The following is a 23,473-nucleotide window of genomic DNA, read 5'->3' as shown; positions in this document are numbered from 1 at the left end:
AAAAAAAAAAAAAAAAAAAGGATGTTAATGTTGGGTTGGGGTTTTTTTGTAAACTAAAACCTCAGTATTCAAGTGTAGTTTCAGTGTTGGCACTTTGCAGTAAATAAGTGGGTTTGGGGTTGCAGTGGGGTTTAGGGTTGGGGAACTTGCCTCGAAAAGATTCACCATCACTAGGCTAGATATCAGTCCTTTGTCTAAGGAGTAGCTGGCAAAATTTTTTCCTGTTCTGTAGGTTGTCTCTTCACTGTTGGGAGCTGCTTTCCTGTGCAGAAGCTTTTTAATCTGATGTGATCTCATTTGTTGATTCTTGGTATTACCACTTGTGCAACCAGGGTTCTGTTCAGAAAGTTTTTGCCTAGGGCCGGGGATTTGGCCCAGTGGTGCCTGTGTCTGCCTTGAAAGTACAAGGTCCAGAGTTCAGTCTCTGGTACAAAAAAAAGAAAAAAGTTTGTGCCTGTCCTCAAGAGTTTACCTACTTTGTCTTCAAGTGAATTGTTTCTGCTTTAATATTTAGATTTTAGACCCATTTTTAGTGTAGTGCCTAGGGAGTGATACAGGTCTGAGTTCAGTCTTCAGCATATAGATAAGCCAATTTCCCCAACACCATTTCTTAAAGGGGCTCTCTTTCCTCCAGAAAAAGTATTTGGCCCCTTAGTCAAAAACAAAGTAGCTGTATGTGCCTGGAGTTGTTTCTACATTTTGTGGTTTGGTTTTTTTTTTTTGGTACCGGGGATCAAACTCGGGTCATTGCATTTGTGAGGCAGGTGGCGGAACCACTGAGCCAAATCCCCGGCCCTACATTTTGTATTCTATTCCATCCATCCATAACTCTGTTGTTTTTTCCAATGATGTCTTCTATCACTGTACTTTTGTAGTGTACCTTGAAGTCCAGGATTTTGATGCTTTCTGCCTTGCTCTTGATGCCCAGGATTGCTTTTGCTATTCTAGATCTCTTCTGCCTCCGTATGAATTTTAGGATTGTTTTCTCCAGTTCTGTGAGAAATGCTATTGGTAGTCTGAATGGGATTGGGGAAAAAAAAAAAATCCAGAGCAACTCCAGCTGAACCTGGCCTTTGGCCACAGGGGTTGGGCCTGTGCCTTTAGCTCAAACCATTCGGTGGGTTACTTCGCAGTGCGCTCCCTGACTGCAGCTGTCTCCCCCAGCTGTCTCTTGCCCGGTCTCTGTGGGAGTGTACCACTGTAAGCCCTAGAGGGAAGCTGTCCTGTGGCTGCTCCCAGAATGGTGTCTGACCAAACACACTCTTCAGGGCTATGGCAGGTGCTTGGACTGGAGTCATTCACCAGCTGTGGCCTATCAGAGTTCTGTGGGAGCTGATTCCTATCTGTCTCACCAGATCACCACAACTACTGGTCAATTCTGCCACCACATTTCTCCCTGAGAGCCCCTGGAGTCCCCAGTATTCACTACTCCACCATTTTTCTGATTCTGGTTAATCCTTTGTAATTGGCCAACAGGTCCCAATACTGTTTTGAGCACAAAGTCACAGAGAGGAAACAAACAGCATAGGAAGGTGTAGACTTTACTCACCTCCTCCTGGAATTACAGGTGGGCCCCCAGCTATGCTACCACAGTGCCTAGGTCACATCTCATAGCGACAAAGAATGAAACCATGGCTAAAGGAGGTAGGGTGCAAGCAAATTTATTTAAAAGATGAGCAAAAAAGTAAAACATACAAAGGCGAGGAAGTACAGCTCCTGCTTGCCAGGATGGGGTTTTGAGTAGGTTCTGAGGAAGGCTCCTTGTCTAGGAGTCTTTAAGAGGTTTAGGAGGGAGCTGAGGCCCCTGTGAAAGCAATATAATCTCTACCCTAAAGGAGACTACATATTTTTAGGGTCCAATCTGTTCAGGGTTCACACAGTGCCCTTGCAGAGCCCATGCTCCCTTGAGCCAAATGGCATGGCGAGGTCCCAGACAGCCAAAGGACACCTGGCAGATGTTTCTGTGACATCTCTAGAGCACCATGACTTAGAAGACTCAATTTTGGGCTTCCTGATTCCATTTTGGGGCTGTTTTCCTTACTGTCCAATAGAATTTTAACTCCTGTGTAATTCCTGCTACTGTGGGGTCTTACAAAGTTGGCCAGGCTGGACTGGAACTTATGATCCTCCTGCCTCAGCCTCCCAGAGTGTTGGCATCATGGGCATGTACTATCATGTCTGGCTAAAAAGTTTTCTTTAAGTGTACAAAATTGCACTTGGGCTAGGGAACCTCGAAGGAGAAAAGAACATGGAGGGAAACAGGGAGGCCCTCAGAGTCTCTAGAGTATCAGGGGGTGGGGGAATAGCTTTTTGTGGCTTCATAAACACATCCATCCTCCTTGGAAGAAGTGCCCAGAACCTCTGCCGAGCAATCATGAACATCCCCAGCCCCAGCCCCACATGATGCCCGCAGCAGGCCCGGCACAGGCAGGAGGTGCAGGACTCACCGATAGGTGTAGGGCCCCACTTCTTCTAGCAGAGGGGACTCCCCTCGGAGGATCTCGTCTGGGTTGGTGACGTTGAAGAAGTAGAACTGGGTGTACACAGGCAGCGGGGGCTTCTCCCAGGACTGAAAGACCTCGGTCCCATTCCGTAGCACCACGTTCTAGAAGGGGAACCAAGAGGCGAATTACAGAAATGTAGGGCAGTGGGCTTTGAACATGGCAGAGGAAGGACACTCCCGGCTCTGACCTCCTAGTTCCCTTGTTTAATTCTTTCCCAGGCATCCAACTCCAGGTTTTACCAAATGGGGCTGTGCCTTATACCAGCAGAGCCCACAGCCCTGCTACGCCACAGGTCCTCAGAGAGAGTCGGCAGTAAAAAGGTGCTGAAACATCACTTCCAGGTAGGAACAGGGTGTCGCTGAAACTAAACATCCAACTGATTTTTGTTAGGCTTGAAGATTCCACTGAAGCTGAGCAGAGTGGTACATGCCTGGAATCCTGGCCCTCTGCAAAGCTGAGGCAGGAGGACCCCAACTTCAAGCTGAGCCCGGGCAACTTAGTGACTTAGCAAGACCCTGTTTCAGAATAAAAAATAAAAAAGGAATGGGGGTGTAGCTCAGTGCGAAGGCCCCGGGTTCAATCCCCAGTACCAAAAGAAGCGGAAGAAGGAAGGAACAGGGGGAAGATAAAGGATGTCCACGTACATGGACAGATCAGTGGAAGACACAGGGACAGGACGGCCACCTACAGGCCAAAGAAGGAGATGCAAAAGATTTTAGCTTTATTTGCCATAAAACAGAATTAAGTGTTCCAATGTGCTGAGCAGAGGAGCTTGGTTTTATAGATAACAAAAGACTGAAGAAAGAAGAAACAAAGAGCAAAAAGTAGATTGATTCCTTCAACGTTACCTTCCTTGTGAGTGGAGACAGAGGACACAGGACAACAGGAAAATAACTGCTTAACATTAATTTGCTTCAGGTTTGTCTTCCTTCCTTCCTTCCTTTCTTTCTTCCTTTCGTAAGGATTAAAACACAGTTGAGCTGAGCACAGTGGACGCCCACACACCTGGAATTATGCTTCCTGGGAGACCGAGGCAGGAGGACTGCAAATTTGAGAGCAGCCGCAACTACATGGTGAGATGCTGCTCAAAAAATTACGCGCTACCGCCACCACCACCACCACCTCCAACTGCACCAAAATGAAGGCAGAGAGAACTTCATTATGGGGGTGGGAAATGGTAACCAGCGTGGCCTGTTTGGCACATCCGGTTCTCTCATTTCTCAGGTCAGATAAATGAGTTTATGTTTCGGGAAGCATTAGCAGCACTGTTTGGATTTTTACTCTGGCCTCTTGGGGCCTCGTGCAAGGCTTAGTCAGACAACGGCCTCCTATAACTTCTGTTTTACATGGCCAACACCTGATCTCACACTTGTAGCATCCAGAACTTCTGAGATAATAAATCCATCCTTGTGGTGTTTAATAGAGTTCCGGGCCGGAGGGAGTGTTCGTCCCCACCCCACCGCCTTGGCTCGGCCAAGGGCAGAGATGTGGCAGGCAGGAGGCCGAGGGATGGTGGAACGCTGGTCTGACACTGCTGCCTGCAGGGCACAGCCGCCACCATCGGCATCCTGAAGATGCTGCTTCTGCCGGGGCAGCTGCAGTCGCGGGAGGCCAGCACACTGGGGACACACGCTCCGAACAGGCCGCATTCATGTTAAAGACCCAGGCGCAAACTCGGCTGACTAGAACACTGAAGTTGTGGAGAGATGACATGCTGTAAGTTGTAGTACGGGGAATTGAACCTAGGGCCTTTCCACTGAGCTATAACCCAGCGCCTTTTTTGAAATGTTGACAAGGATCTTGCTAAATTGCCCAGGCTAGGCTTGAACTTGGTTTCCTCCTGCCTCAGCCTCCCAAAGTGCTGGGATTATAGCTGTGTGCCACCACACTCACTTTTTTCTTTTTTTCCTTTGGTGGTGCTGGAGATCGAGCCCAGAGCCCAGAGCCTTGAGCCTGAGCCTGAGCCTGCTGGGCAATTGCTCTGCCATTCTACACTCAGCCCTAGTCTCTGACTCTTCTGTAGACCTCTCAGAATGCGTCACTAAGCCTAGCTGACCTCCAGCTTCCACCAGGCCTGAAGCTAACAGCACTATCACAGACCTGTAGAAAACACTTCCTGCTTACCTGGTGCTCTCACAGCGTAATCGGGCCGTGTGCTGACTGTGACTGAAAAAGTCCGCAACACATCGGCCACAGGTGGAGCAAATCTGTGTCCTATGTCCTCAGAATAAACAGTGCTCATTTCCCTGCTTCGGGGTTGTTCAAACCAGCACCAGGTGGCTAAACCATTCAAGCTGTCTGCAGTCAGCCCACAACACATCAACCCTGCACAGCAACCCTGCCTCCCCACCCTCCCTGACCACCCTACATGCCTGCCAGGGTAAAGCAGAGGGTACCAGTGTAAGCCACTGAGGCTCAGGAGCTGTTTGTTAGCCAGCACTATAGCAAAAGCCTGACAAATGCAAGGCCCAAAGTTAATGAGCAGGATTCTAATACCCAGTAGTTCTAACATTTCTTAATCTGCTAGTGGGGAAAAACTTTATATTTTCACAGTGGAAATTATTGCAGGCACAAGAAAGATAAAAGCACAGACCAAAAACAAACATAAAATGTGAACAATGATTAACTTTGAGTGTTTAGAAATGTATTTATTTTCATTTATGGTGGGGATGGAACCCAGGGGACCTCTACCATGAAGCTACACCTCCAGTTCTTTTTACTTTTTCATTTTGAGACAAGGTCTCACTGGGTAGCCCAGGCTGGCCTTAAACTCATGATCTTCCTGCCTCAGCCTCCCAAAGAGCTGGGATTACAAGTGTGCCACTAGCGTTAGGATCTGGATCAATGTTTTTTCCTCCCTAATGAGATGTTGAATTGTATAACCTTTAAAATAATGAGTAAAATAATAATAATAATAATATGAGAAAGGCTTCAGAGAGGAAAATGGGGCCTGCGGACACATCAGTCAGGCTAAGAGTGAAACAGTAAGAACCAGAGAGGAAGCGAAGGGCACCGGCATCCCTGGGGCTCCCTGTCACTGTAGAGCATGTTGGAAGCCACTTGCTAAACTGTGCCCCACACAGCATGTGACAGCACAGGGAGACAGAAAGGAGCGGTGGGGGAAGGTCCCAGGTAGAGGCGCAGAGCAGAATCTTCCAACAGAGAAACAAACTTTCCTCTTCATTCACACAGATGCAAAAGAAGGACACGGAGTGCCCTCAAGGCAGGCAGTGTGGGCAAACTAAGGAGGCCCAAACAAAGAAACTGTCCTTTTCATTCCTACGAAGAGAAAGGTAGGGAACTCGCAGACGGCAGAAGTGTGGGAAAATAAAGACCAGAGACAAAGGAGCCTGGTCCTCTCTGTGGTCTTGAGCAACCAGGCCCTCTCTCTGGGAGTCTTTCCAGTCCTGCAATAACCTCTGTTTTCTCTAAAACTAAGACTTGGTGTGCATGCGGCCTGAAAAGAAGGCCACTGGGCAGACCGGTGAGATCTTCTCAGGCCACCACGAACCAGGAAAATCCGCTGACAACAGGATGTCAAGTGTGAGTAGCCCAGACTTCCAGTTGAACAGAAGCAGTGTTGCAAGAGACTCAATACTCTGTTTCTAAATAGAAAACATCCAAGAATTCTGCAGGACAATAAAAGTTACTGTGGAATAAGGGACTGTAAACAACTGGCTTGGAGCTCACCCTCCAGGTGGCTCTTCTACAGAGCTGCGGGTTCAGCTGTGGTGTGTGTCAGCTGTCAATTTTTGAGCAGACTACATTGTTGAAATATTCTATATCAGTGCTGATTGAATAAGCTGAGATCACACTGATGAACCAAAGATTTTTATTTTTGGGTTTTTTGAGACAGGGTCTCACTATGTAGTTGAGACTGACCTGAAACTCACTATGTAGCCCAGGCTGGTCTCGAACTCACAGCGATCCTTCTGCCTCAGCCTCCCAAGTGCTGGGATTATAGGTGTGCACCCCCACACCAAGCTGGAAAGATTTTTAAAAACAAACTGTGAGACCCCTTGGGTTCCTCCAAGATGGCGCCCAGGACTCTACCTGGCAAAACTCCCTTCTTCCCACACACTGAACGCTCCTGGCCTGGGGTTAAGAGGAGTCATCCAACATTTTACCCACTTAAGACTTTGGGGATCATTTATCTCATGTCCTAGACAGAAGAAGCCTTGGGTATCTCAGGGGACAACACAGTTTAAGCTCAGAGTGTGAGAAAACAGCAGGGCTGACAGGATGCACTCAGAGGCCCTAAAAGGTGAAAGCCCTTCCCTACTTAGGTCTGAGCTGGATCTCAGAGCTGCTTTCCTCCTCTCTTCCCTTTTCTACAGGCAACATTTTAATAAAATATTAGAATATACACACACTGAAGTTACACCACTTATATGGTGGAGTCTAAGAACAGCTCAGTAACGTGAAGCTAAACTACCTATATAACTAGCAGGCTGAAAGGGCCTAACATGTAAGTAATTGTCACTTTGTGTTCCAGAGGGTTCTGTGGACCCATGGACACCAAAAAAGTCATTTGATTGCATTAAAATAAGGATCTCTTTCCCATGAATTTCCAGAAAAGGTCAGGGCAGTCATTCCCCCACCTGCCTTAAACTCCTTGGGTGACCGCGAGCTGGGAACACCACCCTTCCGCTGAGCCCCATGACACATGACATTAGAATTGCTCAAGAAAAACGTGCTCAGTGTAGAACACATTTCCCAACTGATTCCCAAAATGGATGTAATTAGTATGGATAGCAAACATAAAGTAATTTTTAGGAATTATTAGGAATCATAAGCAGATGGGGTAAGCAACCTAAAATGCAAAGGAACATGAACTATTTGACATGTTGGTGTGTTAGGGTAATCGCTGGCTTCTCAACAGAGAAAGTGCTTATCTACAAACAAACAGCAGAGTTTTTGTTGTTTTCTTTAAAACTCTCTAGCGCACCTCAGATGCCTAGGGCAAGATATATGCTGGAGAAGTATTTGCTCAGTCACCTAAAATGTAATATTAGTCCGTTTACACCCTGGCTTCCCTGGACTTTGCTTGCAGATGTTGGAGAAACTGGCTGGGTTGCAGGGTTGGGGAAAGGTCCCTTGGGGACACTTTTTACCTTGTCATTTCTTGTTTCATTAAGGAGTCAGGACATCTAAATTAGGTAGAAATATTACAGGCAGTTAGACAGGGATAGGCCCTCCAAAAAGTCAGTGCAAAAGATGAAAACATGTTAGACTGTGGGTGGAGGTGCATTCCTTGAAGGCCAGGCCTCAAAACAAAGATAAAATGACTTTACCTACTTCCTAGGTATAAACAATAATGATTGACATTCTAAACAGGCATGGATCACCTGGGCTGGGGACCAGGACCTTGACCCATCCCTTCCAGCAAAGGTCCTTGTTCCTCCCATGCACACTTGCTACGTGACCTGCTCCCCCGTTGGATCAGTATCACCTAAGCAACTGTACCTATAATCTTATTGGTTGACCATAGTTTTGTCCCCCCTCCCACCCACCTTGTGGTGATTTTGCTCTATGAAACATCTTTGAGAAGTGGGCTCATGGGCAGTGTACTTTCTAGGTGTCCCCTTTCTAGCTGTCCCTCTCAGGTGGGAGCTGTCTTTTCCTCAGTGAATATTTCCTCCTCTTAATCTCCATTCTAAAATTCATTCCAGCTGGGCATGGTGGTGTATGCCTGTAATCCCAGCACTTGGGAGGCTGAGGCAGGAGGATCGCTGTGAGTTCGAGACCAGCCTGGGCTACATAGTAAGTTCCAGGTCAGACTCAACTACACAGTGAGACCCTGTCTCAAAAAAAGAAAAAGAAAAAGAAAGAAAGAAAATTCATTCCAGTTTCAGAGGATGCAAACCCAGCATTTGAACATTGAGCAGGTTGGGAGTTACATTTCCCTCATATTATCTGGGTTACTTGGGAGGTCCTATATCATACCCGTATCATACTCATAGTGAGTCCGAGGCCAGCCTGAACTACACAGACCTAGTTTCCAAATAATAGATCAAAACAAAAACAACACAAGGAAGTCAAGCCTGTTACATGTTCACGTCTATGGTCCAGTCAAAGCAGGTGAGACGAACCCCAGGGTGAGCTAGGTTTGTTAGTCGATGGCACTTTTAGATTCCCTTGGAACTCACAATTCTGGTGGACTCCTCGTGGGATCACATGATTTTTTTTTTTTCCTTCAGCCCCTGTACTAGGATCCTCTCAACCCTGACCTGAACTTCATAGCTACCGGGCACCCTGAAGAGGTCCCGAGGTGTGTGCTCAGACAGCTGTCAGGTTACCCATGCCGCCTAGGCCGTGCCTCACTTCTCGCCCATGCCTGCCACCTCCAGAAACCCCTCCTCCTGTGTGCCCACAGCCGCGACATCAGCAGGTGGCGCTGCGGCTGGGAGGCTCAGGGAGTAATCAAATCTGACTTGGGTAAGCCAAGGCCATGTGGAAGAATTATTGCAGGGAAAACGGCCAACAGTGATATGCCCGTTAGTGCCAAGGGTCAGGAAAAGGCCTTGACTTTTACAGGGAGAAGTTAACAAGGCTGGAAAGAATGGAGCAGGTAGGGAAGCCAGGTACATGGGAGTGGTGGCATCTGGTGGGATCTGAACCTTCCTGAGACAGCCTACTCCCTATGCTGACAAAGTCACAGTGTGTGGAGAATTTTAGGAGAAAGGACTTGAGATCACCTTTGTCAAAGAAAATCGCTATCTTTAAAAAAAAAACAAAACAAAAGGCTGGGTGTGATGGTGGACATATGTAATGCTAGTACTTGGGAGGCTGAGGCAGGAGGATGGGAAGTTTGAAGCCAGCCTAGACAACTTAGGCCTTGTCTCAAAATAAAAAATAAAGGGGCTGGCGATTTAGCTCAGTGGTTCCACCACCTGCCTCGCAAGGGCAAGGACCCAAGTTCAATCCCCGGTACCAAAAAAAAAAAGTAAAAAAGTAACATCAAAATAAAAAATAAAAAGGGCTGGGGAGGTAACTCAATGGTACAATGCCCCTGGTTCAATCGTAGAACTGAGGAAATAAAAAGGAAAGAAAGAGACCAGCTGTCGTGTGTGAGCAGATGGCTAGCCACTCTGGTGTCTCCGGTGGCAAGTGTCCAGGCAGGAGGGGATGGACCCACTCACCCAGAGCAGGCAGAGGTGAGCAGCTCTCAACAGTCTGACTTGGACTTGTCCCTGCAACTTTGGGATACAAAGAAGCATTTAGCAGACTCGACTCCTTAACTAAACCAAGCAAATGAAAACACTGGTAACTGTGAAACAGTCCTTGACAGCTCGCCAGAGTCCCGGAGGTGGTTGGTTACACCGTGAGGTGGTCTCTTCTATCTCCTCCTATGGCAGTTCTCAGCCTTGGCCCCTTCCTGGCTGAGCCAATGACATCAAGGTTCCCCTGACCCCCTTTATTCCATGCAGATCTTCTCTTTAACAGAGGGGTCTTTCCCTGCACCTCTGTCTCTTTTCCTCCTCCTGTGGTTGTAAATCCCAGGACAGACACTGGGCACTGCCACTCACAGCACACAGGAAGGGAGCAGGGGGAGAGGAAAGCTGTAAATACAGCCACCCACATTTCACACACAGGTGAGTCTTTGTTTTTATCTTGACTTTCAGCTCCGAGGCCAGCAGCAGTGTGTCCAGCTGCCTGTCTGGGGTTATGCTGGGGGCTTTGTGTTTGGAAACTGAACCTGATGAACCTGCAGGGGAAGAACTCCTGGCTTTCTGAGTTGTATCCGAGTCTCAATACCAAAGAATAAGACAACAAAACAAAAGACGCACACAAAAAGAACTCCCATTTCACGGGTAAGGAGACCCACCACAGGCTTTCCCAAGCCACAAAACAAAATACCCAGTTAAATTTGAACTTCATATAAGCAACAAAGAATTTTTAGTGTATGTCCAAAATATTGGGGACTGAATTCAGGGCCTTCATACTGGACTATATCCCCAGACTTTTATCTTGAGACAAGTTCTCACCAAGTTGCTAAATTGCCCTGGCTGGGCTTGAACTTGCATTCCTCCTGCCTCAGCCTCCCAAAGTTCTGAGATTACAGGCACACACCACCATGCCCAGCAAAAATCCTTAATTTTTTTTTTTTTTTTTTTTTTTTTTTTTTTTTTTTTTTTTTGGTATCGAGGATTCAACTCAGGTCCCTGCGCTTTCGAGGCAGGCAGCAAAACCACTGAGTTACATCCCCAGCCTCTTAAATCCTTAATTCTTAAGAGAAGCATACTGAAGTATTTAGGGGTAAAGTGTTGTGATACTGGCATCTTAAACTCAAATAATTTTTTAAAAAATGTATCAGAAAGAGATCGAGTAAATATGGCAAACTGTTAACAACTGATAACCCAGAGTGGACAGAAATAATACACAAGGCATACTTACTCTCAAATATTTGTTGTTTACCTAGAATTCATAGTTAACATGATGCATGTTTAAGTTTTAAATATTATTACAGTAAAAGACATTGCCATTAATCCCACTCTAAATATCCCACCCCTCACTTTGAACATACATATCCATCTTTCCTGCTCATTTCTGAAGGAGTTCTGGAGGTCTTCTTTCAAGAGGATTTTTACTTACACTGTCCTGGCTGCTTCCATGTCCTGAATCTTTAAAATATGCACCTCTCATGGCCATTTGACTTTGGGGAAGAGCCAGAAGTCACACAGTGCCAAATCCAGTGAAAAGGGTGAATGAAGACACACAGTAATGTAATGTTTTCATTTGAGATAAATTGTAACCAGTTAATCAAGGGTGATCATAAATTCAGTTAATGTTTAAATTAAAAATGTACTATACTAAAAGACATGTTACCATTAATCCTCAAGTACTCCAAAATACTCCCCATTGCTCCAAAAACACTTATCCTGTTATTCCTGGCAGTGTCTTTTACTGTAATATTTTTATTATAATATTTTTATAGCAATATTTAATTATAATATTTTTTTAAAACATTGACCATATCTTCAGTCCCCTTTGTATGTGTGGCAGCCTTACCCAAAGAAACCATGCAACTCAAACCCTCAACTGGTCACTGGACTTCCTGAAGAGTCACCCAGACCTCTTGAAGAAGAGAAACTGGCAGGTGGGTGAGGTCACGGTCAGCCCAGTGCCAGTGCGTGAGGGCTGAGAAAGCAGAACTGGGCCTGCTGCTCTGGGGGCCACTCACCCATAATGCTAATGTATCCTGAGAAACTGTCTCGACCTCAAGCCACAAGGCCACACGCAGAGGCTTCGCTTTCACGTAAACCCCTCTGCCTCCAATTCTTGAGTATGAAAAGAAAGGCACATTCCCAAGAGCCTGGAAGGGAGCCTAAAGGAAGGACCAAGAAACTAACATCCAATATCATGGCCCTCTGCTGGAGAGTGCCTGGCCAGAAAGTCAATCCCTGGGCCAGATGCAAGGGCCACATGTCCGGCCCCTGCAGCCCTGGGCCAGCCTGAACTTTGAGCCGGGCCTAAAGCCCTTGCTGTGCTGATGACAGCTACCAGACAAACCTTGTAGTCAGCTGCTTTCTTATTCACACTGACGGAGAAGTCTGCAGAAGGCCCTAAGATCAGATTCACAGTGTTACTTTGGATGGTGCCGATTAGTTTTAGCTAAGCAGAACGGGATGAACTATCTCATGCACGGTACTGTGACACCATCACCGGAAGAGAGATGAGAGTGGTTCTGAGTTATGCATCGAATCTGCAGGGCAACTGCCAAATTAATAATTTGGACCAAAGGGCTGCACGTCTAAAGCTCAGTAGCAGAGCACTTGCAAGGCCCTGCATTCCATGCCCACTACACACACACACGTATGATGATGATGACGATGACGATGATGATGATGATGATGATGCTGTATGAAATGACCCTATCTTAAAACAAAAGGCAATGAAATCTTCAGCCAACATAACCCGCAAAGTCAGGAGACAGACAGTGCCAGTGGGGGCAAACCTATGGCACATGTGCTGCACTGAAAGCTCTGAAAGGTTCGCCACCCCTGGTGTAGGCAGTGGGTCAGGTAGAGCGTGGAGTAGCTTTGATGGCTCGGCACTGACATGACTATGGCCATAAAACACATCACCTCCAAGTCAGGTGACTTTTCCAGAAGTTGACAGCGTGAGGACGGGTGGGACAGCTGGCCTGGTGTAAGCCACTTCCAAATGATACAAAGAAACAAAACACCAGGTTTGATGGGAACCAGCAATACTTTTAAGGAAATGTTATGTCTTGAGAATGCTGCTGGGTATCATTCAGGCCAAGGATGCTACTGAACAATTAAACACAACTCAAGCACTCTGCCATTTCCACAGTCTAATTTCACCCTGATGCTGCTGCCCCCATCGGATCCAGGGTTAGCCCCAAACTTTGCGCTTTTGTCAGATTAAAGCAGCTCCAGAAGAAGACACCTTCACCCAATAACCATAAAACAAAAGCCTGGAATGTTAGATTTTCCTCGCTTTAAGATGGCTGCTACATAAAAAAGACTAGCCTTCCCCTTCCTATAATGCCCTGTTACTCACCTAAAAATATGGCTTCTCCCACTACAGGACAGTCTTCCTCTTCCCATCATGCCTCTTTTCCCACCAAGGGAGTAACTTGATATTCACTGCCTCCTGGTGAGCAGTGAGGACACAAGCCCCTCCTACTGGTGTCACAACTCCCCCAATCCCTAGGCATTACATCACCCAATCCCACCCAGCTCCTGTAAGCCCCACCCCAGGCCTATAAGAAGGGCTCCCTGTCTTGGCCATATTGCTTTCTCTCCTTTGTTCAGAGCCCAGCGGATGTCCCTACAATAAAGGCTTGTAGTGGTTCTGGAAATTCATTCATTAATTAATTCATTCATTCATGCTGACCCAACACAGACTAACTCTGAGAACCTGGGTGAGCAGTGCTCATCGTCCTCATTGGGCTCTAGATTAATGAAACTCACCAATTAGCTTTGCTTTAAAAATTGCTCCTTGAAATTAAGCAAACCCAACCCAGACTTTTATAATAATTTATTTCTGCTACTTAGATTTCTCCTCTGGTGCCCTAAGACAAATAAGCTGCCATTAACATTATTCCCTTATTCTTTGATATTTTTAAAAATTATTTATTTATCTATTTATTTATTTTTGGTACCGAGGATTGAACTCAGGTCCTTGTGCTTGCCAAGCAGGTGGCGGAACCACTGAGCTAAATCCCCGGTCTTCTGTGATTTTATTTTAACTCAGGCACAAATGTATTGGCATTCACTCATTTTTCTATCATGTTGTTTGCCCCGTCACAAGCTAGTGACACACAGCGGTTCAGATTCAAATGCTAGTTTATAGTTGAGCAGTGACTGTCTCCAAGTTATAAACAGGACAGTATGGTGGAACAGCTGTCCCCAAAATTTCCTGCTACAAACACCCCAAAAGGCAGGCTCCTTTAAAGGCTGTAGGTCATTGCAAACTGGGCTCAATGGGAGAAAAAGCGGCTACCAGAAGGAAATGGAAATGTATGAGGCGGAAAGTGGGAAATCATAAGGTGGCCAGGGGCTGAGAGAAAGGGTGAGAGAAGGATTTTAAGATAAAAATAAATAAGAAATAGGGGCACAGAAACAATGGCCAGGTTCCATGTGTAACTTGAGCAGCCCAAGGCATCAGTCATCAGTCTCCTTTATGATCATCTCTCTTAGAGTTGAACTACATACTGTAATCTTCACATACTTTCTTATATCCATATCTCTTTTTTCATTACTGATGATGGGAAGTACACTGTAAGAAGAAACTTCCTTCAAGTGGAACTTGCCAGAGTAGGGAACTTTAGGGACATGTCAAAGGACACAAAATTTCAGTTGATCTATTGTATATCGTGGAGTCTAGAGTTAACAGGGATATACCGTATGTACAAAAATAATTGTACTTGGAAATTTCTTCTTTTTGAAACAGGGTCTTGCTATGTAGTTCAGGCCTTGAACTCTTGGTGATCCTCCTGCCTCAGCCTCCCCAGAGCTGGGATTACAGGTATGCGTCACCATGCCTGGCTCTCTGTACTTGGAAATTTTTAAGAGAGCAGATTTTCAATGTTCTTCTCACACACAATAAGTATATGAGGCAACACATGTATTAAACCGTAGATTTGGCCATTCTGTGATGTGTACATACATCAAACTGTCGGGTGCACCATATATGTATACAACTTTCACTTGTCAGTTAGAAATACAGCCTGACTTGTGGGAGAGGTGCCCTAGTGTGACGATGCTCGCGGCTTGCTCTCTGGACTGGTTGAAGCTCAGCGCGCAGGGCCCATGGCTGGATGCAAGGGTGGCAATGGCATGGGCTCACACATCTGCTCGTGCATTGCCCCACACACAGAATCTCCTTCCACCTGGAAATTGCCCAGTCCCGTGTTGTCACTTGTGACCTTTGCAAATTACTCTTTGTTTTCTTTCTGTTGGTCAGGAGAGTCTGATTCAGAGGGGCACTTCTCTCAAGGGGTAGCACAAGGGCACCTTTGCAGGGTGCGGGGATCTCGCAGGGGTGAAGACCACTCATGTCCCCCTAGACCTCTCCACTGCGGTCCCCCTCCTATGGCAGTAGGAGGTGATCAGGACACGGGCAGAGAGCCCTCATGATGGGTCAGTGGCCTTCAGGACCCCACCAGCTCACTCGCCCCTTCCCTGCGAAGTTCTAGGAGACCCCATGACAGGAAGTGGCCCTCATCAGAGGCCAGGTCTGTTACTTGGCCTCCGGATGGTGGAATACACGTGTACTATCAGTAAGTCACCCGGCGTGTGGCTCGTGGACACAGCTCAAACTGGCCAAGAGCGCAGAGACAGCACTGGGTGGGGCCGGCACTGCCGGCATTTGCATGGTCCACGAAAGCGTGAAATCTGGATCACTGGGTGAGTTTCCAGATTATAAAAGGACAAACCATTCATGAGGCAAATGTGACCCCCGTCCTACAGAGGGGGACACAGTGTAGAGCTAGGCAACAACGTGCAAACAAAATTACGAATACCATTTCCAACCACCCATCCAAAAAATGTTTTAAATTCCTTTTTGCAGTGCTGGGGAGCCTGGGGTCTTGCACATGCTAGGTAAGTGCTCTAGCACTGAGCCGCAACTATCCGTTTGGAACAGTATGAGAAGATGATAATAAAGCCAAGTATGAGGAGAACCGATCTTCAGAAAGAGCTTTCAAGCTGACTGAAAATTGTATATGGATTGAGAATCTCTGCAGGGTCAAGGCTGGAAGGGAACTGAGTAATTCAGTTATGGAACTGAATAGTCTCATCTTCCATTGGTCAGAACACGGAAAGGCAGGAGATTCGGGGACTCTGAATCACTACTATCCCAAATACTTTTCATTTTATTTTGTTTTGTTTGAGATGAGGTCTCGCTGTGTAGGTCAGGCTGGCCTTGAGCTCACTATGTAGCCCAGGGTGGCCTCAAACTACGACAGTACAGTCCCGCTTCATCCTCCCACGTGCTGAGATTGCAGGCGTGTGCCACCATGCCCGGTTCCAGCTCCTGTTTTTAACGCTGGACTTGTGGTGATACTACACATAGTAAGTGAATAGACACTAAACAAAATACTTAGGGCTTGAAAATACTAGAAATATATTCTCCAAATTGGTCTTACAGAAATCCACAACAGGATATTATTTTTAAATGTTTTTTTTAGTTCTAAAATCAACAAGAATTAAATAAAAAGTGGATTCGTGCTGTCTACAGGTCCTTGAGGGGTCCTTGAGACTATCTCAGGGGTCCACAAGGTCAGAACTATTTTCATAATAATACTAAGACATCGCTTGCCCCTTTCATTTCTTGAGTTGAGTGTACAGAGGAGTTTTTAAGGGCTGACACAGAAAGTAACCCTGAGCTGAAGGTGCCCGGATCAAGTAGGCCATGGAGTAGTACTTGTGGACCCTTGCGTTCTAAGAATGCTTCAGAAATTCTGTTTTGACTTTTAACATTGTAAACACAGAGAAACGTGAGTTCTCTGGGGCCCTCGACAATTTCTAAGCATATAGAAGCCAAAGGCCTCATGTTTGACAGTCAGGGCAGAGACTGTAACTTGCTCACTGTTACCTCTACAGCTCACTTCTGCCTCACACATGGTACACAGTCTATAAATACTAGTGAAATAAGCTCCAAACAGACAAAGTATATATCTAAAGCTGCTTTTAAAAATAGCAAGCAGCCAGGCATGGTGGGGCACTCCCATAATCCTAGCTCCCCAGTGGGCTGAGGCAGGAGGACCACGAATTTGAGGCCAGCCTGAACAACTTAGACCCTGTCTCAAAATATAAGACAGGTAGAGGGTGTGGCTCAGGGCTCCCTGCTCCCTGCTCCCAATCAGCAGTGCCAGGTAAAGAAGACAGATAATGGGAAGCAGTACGACCCTGTTCAAATGGGAAGGGGAACAAGAGATGGAGGGAGGATGGGGTGAAAAAGCAATGAAGATGTGTTACGTGCATGTACCAACTTCCCATTGTGAATGTATCATCATTACTGCAAACATGCCAATGAAAATAAAAGAATAGGCCGGGGATTTAGCTCAGTGGTTTTGCTACCTGCCTTGCAAACACAAGTTTCCGAGTTCGATCCCTGGTACCAAAAATAAATAAATAGATAAATAAAATAACAGAAAGCAAACATCAAACTTTTTCTGTCAACCGCTTTGCCTAGTTGCCAGGTTTAATTCAGAACAGTCCCTCCCTCCATCTACTACATATCCAGAGCACAGTACACTGATGATGTCTACTGTAAGCGTCTAGTCACTTGGCCAGCAGCCTGTGTATTCATTACTGAGCTCACTTCTACCCGCTGGTTCTTCTCTGGGAAACAAGCAAATGTCTAGCGGCACAGATGGCCCCTTTGCTGTGGCCGCCAGAACAAGATCTTGCACTGTGTTAAACAACAAAGCGAAATGATTCCAACAGGCGAGAATCCCCGCATCCTTCCTTCAATGTCAGTAGTAACACCTCAAATCGCTCGCCCATCTCAAAACACGAAGACCCGGAGTAAAATAATTACTATCCAAGCAGTAATGGATTTACAGTTAGCTCCTTAACCCGGGCCTGTTCCCAAGGAAACTGTGTTCCTCGCACCTCTGCCCGTGATTTGGATCCTTGCCTGCCCAGGAGTCCCAGGCCACACGAGAGCACACGCCACACACTGTCCTAACTGCTGCATCCTGAGCGTCTCTGAACACCAGGAGGAGCTGGATCGTTCTGAGAGGACTGCGTAAGGAAATACAAGTTGCTGCCTCTGTTGCCAACTCACTGCTGCTGTGCTGAGCCAAGTGCATGACTCTCAGGAATCTGGGAAGGAGAAACTGAGCTGTGAAGCCCGCTCGGGGGGCACCCCAAAGCTGGAGCCACCCAAGTGAATCTGGGGAACCCCAGATGATGAGTAAGCTAGCGGTGGGAAGGCGAAGGAAAGAGTGGGAGACCAGCGCGTGCCAGTTCCTGCTGACGCCCCAGTTTCTGCCACACTCGTGGGAAGCCTCCCTGCAAGGCTCCCCTTCCAGCATCACAAGAGGGAAAAGAAAGAAAATCCTGCTCCTTAAAGGGGAGTCAGGGGGGTGGTACACTCCTGGAATCCCAGCACTTGGGAGGCCGAGGCAGGAGGATCACGGTTAGTTCAAGGCCAGCCTGAACTACCTACTGAGACTCTGCCTCAAACCAAAATGACAAAATTTTTTTAAAAAAGAGTATATGCTTGAAACTGTAGTTTGAGGCCAATATGACAGGAGGGTGGACAGGAAGGAAGCCATAGGCTTTACAGTGCAAACAGGGGATCGTGAGGAGGAAGAGGGTGCCGTCTTCCTACCAGAACAACAACTGGGGAGTAAACCAGGCAGGAAGACCCCAGGCAGATGGGACATGACCATCCCTGAGATGGGAGAAGTATCAGGAGACTCAGCCTGCAGGCCTAACTCTACACAGGGCCTCAGGTAAGCTATTTCCCTTGTCTCAGTTTCCTTGAATGTAAAATAACAGATTAAGGGGTCTCTAACGTTTGTTTTTTTGAGATAGGTTTTGCTATGTATTTCAGGGTGTCTTGAATTCACTGTGTAGCTCAGGCTGGCCTCAAATTTACTGTGCTCTTCCTGCCTCAGCATCCAGAATGCTGGGATTACATGTGTGCACCACGATGCCCAGCTAAAGTTTTTATGATTAAGAAAAATCTTAAGACTATGATACTAAGTCTTCTTAGCTTTAAATAAAAGCAACTCAGGAGATGTGGTGGAGAGGCAGGAAACAGCCTTTGAAATATAGGGCTGGTCGTAGCATAAACAGCAATGACAGTATAGTACTGATATGACTTCTTAAAAGAAGGGTGTGGTGGCCCAGCCTGTAATTCCATCTAATCAGGAAGATAAGGCTGGAGGATGGAAAGTTCAGTGCCAGCCAGGGCATGCTAGTAAGGCCTTGTTTCAAAGTAAGAAATACCAAAAGAGCTGGGGAGGTAGCCCAGCATTCTCTGGGTTCGATCACCAGTACAACCACCACAACAGCAGTAATGAAAATAATAATAATATAAACAAAAGAGAAGCCTCCTTACATTCACCAATCAAAGCTCCATGGCTGGGCTGTCAGTGATCACTCTTCATATCTCGAGGGGTCCAGAGAATGGGCACAAAGACCACTCTGGCCCTCAGGCAGCCCACTGCTTGCTCCTCGCTTGCCAGGGCTCAGTCCAGGCAGAGGGCAGTATTTGTCCTGCCCATCTCTGTGGGACCTGACGCGGGCCGCCTCCCTCTCGCCTCCCTCTCGCCGGCCCTACTTGCTGGCTGTGGCCAGTTCTGCCTCCTCACTGCTGTGAGGCCTTCGGGCTGTTGCCAGGTCTGCGGGGACCAGGAGGGCACATTTAATACTCAGAGGAACATGCTGTTCTCAGTAAAGGTCACTCCGCCTTTATCAGAACCACAGAAGCCCACCAAGTTCAGAGAAACTGTAGCTACTCCATAAGCTTCAGATCACAGATGAGAAAATAGCAACAAATGTTACTGATCTGGCAGTGTGGTGCACTGTGGTGCTGGGTACTTTACAACAATCTTCTTATTTCATTCTTGTGACAAGAAGATGTTACTAGATGTGAAGAAGGTGTTATGTTACTATCCTTATTTTTGAAATGAGAAATCTGAGGTTTTCAGGGGGTAAATAACTTGCTCCCATTTTTTAAAAATTTAATTAAAAAATTACTTGCTACTTGGCCTGTCCAGCATAATCGAAGTATTTGTAGGTAACAGAAAAGGAATCTGAGCCTGGTCCTGCTGTTTCTCAGGTCACTCTTCTTTCCAATAAAACAATCAAAAGTAATCCCAGCACTCAGGGAGGCTGAGGCAGGAGGATCACAAATTCAAGTGCACCCTGGGTAACTTTGCAACTTAGCAAAACCTTGTCTCAAAATATAAAAGGGCTGGGGATTTAGCTCAGTGGCACTGCACTTGCCTTGCAAGCACAAGGTTCTGAATTTGATCCCTGGTACCAAAATAAATAATAATATACAAAAGTAGAGCTGGGGATATAGCTCTCTATGAGAGCCCTGGATTCAATCCCCAGTACCACAAACAAATAAGATCAAAAGTGAGACAACAGGCCATGGATTTAGCTCAGTGGTTCCACTGCCTACCTCACAAGTGCAAGGTCCCAAGCTCAATCTTGGTACCAAAAAAAAAAAAAAAAAAAAAAAAAAAAAAAAAAAAAAAAAAAAAAAAAAAAAAAAAAAAAAAAAAAAAAAAAAAAAAAAAAGTGAGACAAGACTGGGTGTTGCTCAGTGGCATAGGGCTTACCTAGCACATTCAAGGCCAGCACCACAGAAAGTAGAAAAGAATGAGGCATTGTCAGGTACCTTCAGGGCAGCCGGCCCTGTGCCAGGGCAGAGAGGACTGGTTGGGCTCACAATGAAATGCAACATCCTCCTGCCCTTCCAGGCTGTAGGTGAGAATATGGTCTGTAAAGGAGGTTCAAAGGCTTAACAGAGTAGGCCCTGCTCCAGCCTTGCCATCCTGCAGGAAGGGGGCATGGGCCAAGAGGAGGAAGGCGGTGAGGATGCTAAAGTACAGGGATTACAGGGCCTACCTGGTACATTACCAGTGAGGCCAAGGATGCCTCGGTTCCTTCCAGTACAGTCCCTGGGCAAGGAGACGCCCTCCAGTCACTCTGGTCCCTGCAGTCGTTAGACAACTACTTCTCACAGTAGCCACACCTGGATTTTATTCCTTTTCTGTCTCCTCTTTTTGATGGAGACAAGCTGGGATACAGACAGTCTTCAAAGGAAAGATGGCACCTGCCTGTGGGAGTGGACCGCTTTACAACTGTATTACAGTCAAGTGGTGAGTGGACTGTCCACAGCAAGACGAGGGGAAACCACAGGTGACCACCACACCTGTGTCACGGACTCTGGGGCTGACACTGCCAAGCCCTCTATACTCAGTCCCGCGACAACCACACACACAGGGGAATTCTATGGGCCCCAGAGCTCGTACAACTTGAGGGGCCCTTCCCAGGAGGAAATTCAGGGTCAGAATGCAGTACAGGGCTTTGGAAGGACTCATGCATGTGAAGAACCTTGAGCTCCATGGTATATGCATTGCTGTGCCCAAGATAGCTGACCTGGCTCATGCCCACTTTGACACAAACTGAAATCCGGTCTGAGAAGTGACATGGTTTGCCCAAAGTCAAAGCTTAAAAATGGCAAACTAAGGATCTGAACATAGGGTGTTAGACTGCTAATCTCATGTATGTTTCGTTGTGTGGCTTCTAGTCAAAATAGAATTGCTATCACTTATTAAACACCAACTCTGGGCCAGGGATTTAGTTCAGTGGTTCTGGTGCCTGCTTCGCAAGTGCAAGGACCCAAGTTTGATCCCTGATACCAGAAAAAAAAAGAAAAAAGAGAAAACACTCCCTAGTAAACACCAACTCTATCCTAGGAGAAACATACCCATTTTCTTGACTAATTCTTGTCACTTTTCTATCTACATTTGTCGTTATCCCCATTTACAGATAGGGAAACTTGAGCCAAGAAAGATGGGACAAGCAGCCACCAGAGCCCGGCCACTCCTGGAGGTTTTACCCACTGTTCTTCCTCTTCACCACCATCCCACTCAGCCACGCCCCAGCTCATCCAGGACAGGGCAGAATGACATGCTGTGACCTCTGACTGACCACACATCCGTGCACTGAAATCAGCCTTGTCTTTCCCTGCCGTGCCACGTGGTGCCGTGCTCTGGGTGGACAGTTCTGCAGTCTCCTGTACTGTCACTCAGCAGTCAGACAGAGCCTTCCTCATGGAGAGAATTACTTGCGAAGGCTAACACAAACTCAGGCCTCAGCCAGATGCCTGCAGCCATCCCCCAGCGTGAGAGACCCAGAGAATCAGGACTATCCATTGCGGGGACCCTAGAGAGGCCCCTCCCCTGCAGAGCTCCGCGAGACAGCCCTGCAGTGAAGAAAATCCACACAGCTCGAAGTAATGTGTGCGGATGTGCAGGGTGGAACATGAATGCTTGGGAAATCATGGCATCTGAGATGCTCAGAGAGCAGCCCAGTTTTCCTTTCCCTTGCCATTGTGAACTTACTAAAAATTAAATGATTCCTGTTATGGCGGTTTTTTTTTTGTTGTTTTTTTTTTTTTTTTCTTTTGAGACAGGGTCTCACTATGTAATTGAACGTGGAACTCACTATGTAGCCCAGGCTGGTCTCGAACTCACAGCGATCCTCCTGCCTCAGCCACGCAAGTGCTGGGATCACAGGTGTGCGCCACCACACCCGGCATGGCCTTTTTTTTTTTTTTAAACTGCCTTTAATTGCTAGAGTAATTGATTACTTTTTTTGGTTAAAGTAATACGAGTGTTGCCACCTGGGTCAGAGAATGTTACTAGCAAGGAGTAGTGACTCAAACTAGAGCAGGCAGGCAGTTTTATCTGCCTGCAGCAAGTGCAGACCAGAAAGAGCCCTGAGCCTAAGATTGTGGGTGCTCCGGGAAAGGCTGACCCAGACTTGTTGTTGTTGTTAAGGAAAAAGTGATCCGACTAACTCTCCCCCGTTCCTCTTTCCCAGCGCTTGGCGAAGCCAGTGAGAGGGCAAAGAGAGACCAGGCTACTGACGTGAAATCAAGGATGGAGAAGCCTCCCCGCCGGAGCCGGTGTCCAGCCCACCCGGCCTCTCTGGTCTACGCGGCCTCCCTGGTCTACGCCACCAGTACCTGCAGGCGCCAGCCACCAGCGAAGGGCAAGGACGTGGGGCCAGGCGGAGCGGGCGGCGGCTGCGGGACGCAAGGCCGCTAAGCCCGGGCTGGGCACGAAGGAAGTGTCCCAGCCCCGAGGCCCTGCTGCCTGCCAACCCTGCCCGCGCCCTGCCAGCCCGGGGCGGAAGAACGCGCACCACTTCAAAGCTGCGTCCCGCTGCCTTTCATTCGGTTTTGTTTCTCCGTGAGGTGGGTTTGGGCCCAGCTGAGATTGGATTTTCTAGAGCGGTAGGAGAAATGCAAATTCCAGCCAGAAGGGGTGGCCTTGTGAAGCCGAGGTCCGCAGTCTGGTTCATTATTGCAGAAGGGATACAGCCACCTCCGGCGCTCCCCACTCCAGTGGCCCAGGAGGGCAGGGTGTGGGGGTGGCTCCAGTCTGGGGGTGCCGCCCCTGCTGGGGGGGGTTCGCTGGTAAGGTCCGCAGTGGGACTACGCAAACAGGCACACGCGCACTCAGCGCACCCCACCCCACCTCACCTTCTCTACCGTCCGGTCCACGGCCTTCTGGAAGACCCGGGCCACGAGCAGTGTGACGCTGGTCACCAGAAGCAGCAGGGACAGCGTCCCTACCGCGTAGAAGCAGCATCTGCCCATGCTGCGCGCCGCCTCAGACCGTGGCCTGGATGCGAGGAGCGAGAAGCGCCGCTCCGGCCGCCGCGGTGGCGTCCTGAGGACCTGAGGAGCGCGGCCTCCTGGTGTCGGCGGGGCTGGATCTGGGTCCCTGGCCGGTG

General features: G+C 47.5%; 1 protein-coding gene across 1 annotated transcript in view; it reads right to left on the bottom strand.

The window, feature by feature from the left end:
* The window catches only part of Scarb2 (scavenger receptor class B member 2), a 53,361-nt gene extending 29,894 nt beyond the window's left edge, over nt 1-23,467 (bottom strand). The window contains exons 1-2 of the mRNA XM_010619874.1: nt 23,220-23,467; nt 2,448-2,605 (exon numbers count right to left, since the gene is read on the bottom strand). Of these exons, the coding sequence (XP_010618176.1) occupies nt 2,448-2,605; nt 23,220-23,336 (275 nt within the window). The 5' untranslated portion in view covers nt 23,337-23,467. The remainder of the gene's footprint in view (nt 1-2,447; nt 2,606-23,219) is intronic.
* Nucleotides 23,468-23,473: the final 6 nt, after the last annotated feature.

Source organism: Fukomys damarensis, unplaced genomic scaffold, assembly GCF_012274545.1.
Source record: "Fukomys damarensis isolate Sample0158 unplaced genomic scaffold, DMR_v1.0_HiC HiC_scaffold_32, whole genome shotgun sequence".
NCBI classification, from domain to species: domain Eukaryota; kingdom Metazoa; phylum Chordata; class Mammalia; order Rodentia; family Bathyergidae; genus Fukomys; species Fukomys damarensis.
Note: the sequence above shows the minus strand (reverse complement) of the source record. Positions and strands in the feature narration are given on the sequence as shown.